Source organism: Nansenia antarctica (genome assembly GCF_963989245.1).
Source record: "Nansenia antarctica genome assembly, chromosome: 1".
In the NCBI taxonomy this organism is placed as follows: domain Eukaryota; kingdom Metazoa; phylum Chordata; class Actinopteri; order Argentiniformes; family Microstomatidae; genus Nansenia; species Nansenia antarctica.
In genome coordinates this window covers 38,035,719-38,038,455 of record NC_137674.1, presented here as the reverse complement: position 1 = coordinate 38,038,455, position 2,737 = coordinate 38,035,719, and the positions used below count along the sequence as shown (strand labels likewise).

The following is a 2,737-nucleotide window of genomic DNA, read 5'->3' as shown; positions in this document are numbered from 1 at the left end:
ATATCAAGTTTAATTCCATTCCAACTGCGGCACAACTTCCTGTTCCTCTGAAATAGACACTCCAGAACTGTTTGTGAGTGTGTGTGTGTGTGTGTGTGTGTGTGTGTGTGTGTGTGTGTGTGTGTGTGTGTGTGTGTGTAGGGGGGGAGGTTAGTTATTCAAATCAATCACTTAGTCAATCAATTTGTTCTGCCCTTTGGATTTTGACATACGGCGATAAGGTAGAATTGACCCAGGTACAAATCTGAACACCAAGCATGTTTGTGTATGTGTATATTGAGGCAGTGTGTGTGTATTAAGTGTGTGTGCGTGTTTGTGTGTGTGTGTAAACAACAGAAAAACACTTTAGTTTAGTGTTTTACTTTAGTTTAGTTATATGCCCCTTTCAAACATATGAGCCTTCCCACTAGATTCCATGGAATTTCCAGGGTCGGCTTATGTCTGAATGCGACTGACCAGGGAAATCCGCCCGGGCAATTACCCTGGTCGAGACCATGTATAATTCCATGGAATTTACAGGGAAGGCTTAGGTGTGAACAGATGCCTGAACATAGCCTGGTCTGTCTCCTTTCACAGCTGTCCTGCATCGCGCAGGGCAGAGCGCATAAGAACTACCCTAGACTGAATATCGCTAATGCTAAATATAATTCCACAACTGGACACTACTTAATTTCCAATCATAGCGGAGGTATGATATATGGCAGATATGGCAGTCCCACGCGCCTGTCTCGCTCCAGTTCTGCATCCAGTTGAATGCATGATTCAATAAGCTCGGCGCAGCCAATATAATTCCACAACTGGATAGTACATCGTTTCCAATCATAGTTAGCTAGATCACTTACTTAGCTAGCTTACTTTTACTTATCAAATGTGCGTTTTGTGATAGACGCAGTACACACACACAGTCTCCTCTCAGCTGTCTTGCATCGCACAGTCAGAGAGCCCACAGCGCAGAGCGTCTAATATGTCTAATTGAATCAACTCATATTATGCTCATCACCAAGTTCTCCCATACTGTGCTTTTGGACTAGTATAGTATGTTTATATCAACGGTAATCAAGTGCTTTAGTTGGCGAGTGAACTTGGTGATGGTAAGCACTGGTAATACGAGTTGACTCGCTGGAACGAGACAGGCGCGTGAGACCGCCATATATATCTGCCATATATATCTGCCATATATCATACCTCCACTCCATATGTATTTATCATCATATTTGTCAATATAAAACAGAAGTATGACATGGCAGATATATATATATATGTTACGGTACATGTGGGAATACGGTACATGTGGGAAAACTAGGGTTAGGTGCTAGGGTGCTACGGTTAGGGTTAGGGGTAGGGTTAGGGTTAGGGTTAGGATTAGGGTTAGGGTTAGACTTGCCAGCATGTACCAAGTCGACGTAGCACCTAACCCTAACCCTAGTTTTCCCACATGTACCGTATTCCCACATGTACCGTAACATATATACGTATATATATATATATATATATATATATATATATATATATATATATATATATAGAGAGAGAGTATATGCCAGTCTCATGCGCCTGTCCTGTTCCAGTTCTGCATCCAGTTGAATGCATTCAAGTACATCGCGCAACCAGGGAATTGCCAACATGTGTGAGAGGGGGCAACATGGCAATCTACCGGCATTTGGCTCATGTGTGAACGGCGAAAATGCCCGGTCGACACAGCTTGGGATTCCATGGAAATTACAGGGAACTATGTATGAAAGGGGCTATAGTCAGTAGTATCTCTCTCTCTCTCTCTCTCTCTCTCACCTCATCTGTTTCTTCTCCACCTGTTTCTTCTCTCCCACTCTCCCTCTCAGCTTACATCCACTCTAACCAGATCATGGGCTGGGGGGAGAAGGCCATTGAGATCAGATCAGTAGAGACGGGACATCTGGATGGAGTCTTCATGCATAAGAGAGCCCAGAGACTCAAGTTCCTGTGTGAGAGAAATGACAAGGTATATACACACACACACACACCCCGATACGCACATGCCCAGTGCCCAATGTATGAAGGCATACACGCAGATACCTATACAGTAGACCACACACACACACACACACACACACACACACACACACACCGTCAGACTCTCTCTGTCTCTCTCTCTCTGTAGGTGTTCTTTGCGTCGGTGCGGTCCGGAGGCAGCAGCCAGGTGTTCTTCATGACGCTCAACAGGAACTCCATGATGAACTGGTGAAGGCCCCTCCCACAGCCTCCCTGATTGGTCCGCTCAGCAGTCCATCTGAGACTAAGACTCCTCTCATCACCAATCGGGGGGGGAAAAAAAAAAAGGGAGGGATCTGGGAGAACCTGAACTCTGAATCAAACACGAGACGAGATACTAAAATACTGGAGTGACTAAAGAAACACTGTAAAAGACAGGATAGAGTATGACTTAAAAAACATATATACTTGATTTAAAAGAAGACACATGTAAACCTGTAGGCTGTCTGGTCCAGCAGAAGACATCTTGATGCTGGAATGAAGCTGGCGTTCCGGTATTCCAGGGGGTTTTCCGAGACCTCCGTCTCCGGCTGTCGACTGGGAAGAGGACAACGACCAGGAACGGACCAGCACTCCTAACCCATACAGCAGAACTGTAGAGCCACTAGAATCACACTTCTCTCTCCCCCCCCCTCCCCACTGCCCCATCCCTCTTCACTACCTGGACTTCCCTGGTTGTCAGATTTTAGTCCCCTGCTGTCCTGTCTCT

The 2,737-nt window shown here is 45.5% G+C and overlaps 1 protein-coding gene across 2 annotated transcripts in view; it reads left to right on the top strand.

The window, feature by feature from the left end:
- The window catches only part of LOC308164712 (TRAF2 and NCK-interacting protein kinase-like), a gene marked incomplete at both ends in the record, with an annotated part of 48,017 nt that extends 45,796 nt beyond the window's left edge, over window positions 1–2,221 (top strand). For both annotated transcript variants that reach the window (XM_080538727.1, XM_080538728.1), the window contains 2 exons: window positions 1,839–1,978; window positions 2,138–2,221. In XM_080538727.1, the coding sequence (XP_080394853.1) occupies window positions 1,839–1,978; window positions 2,138–2,221 (224 nt within the window). The remainder of the gene's footprint in view (window positions 1–1,838; window positions 1,979–2,137) is intronic.
- Window positions 2,222–2,737: the final 516 nt, after the last annotated feature.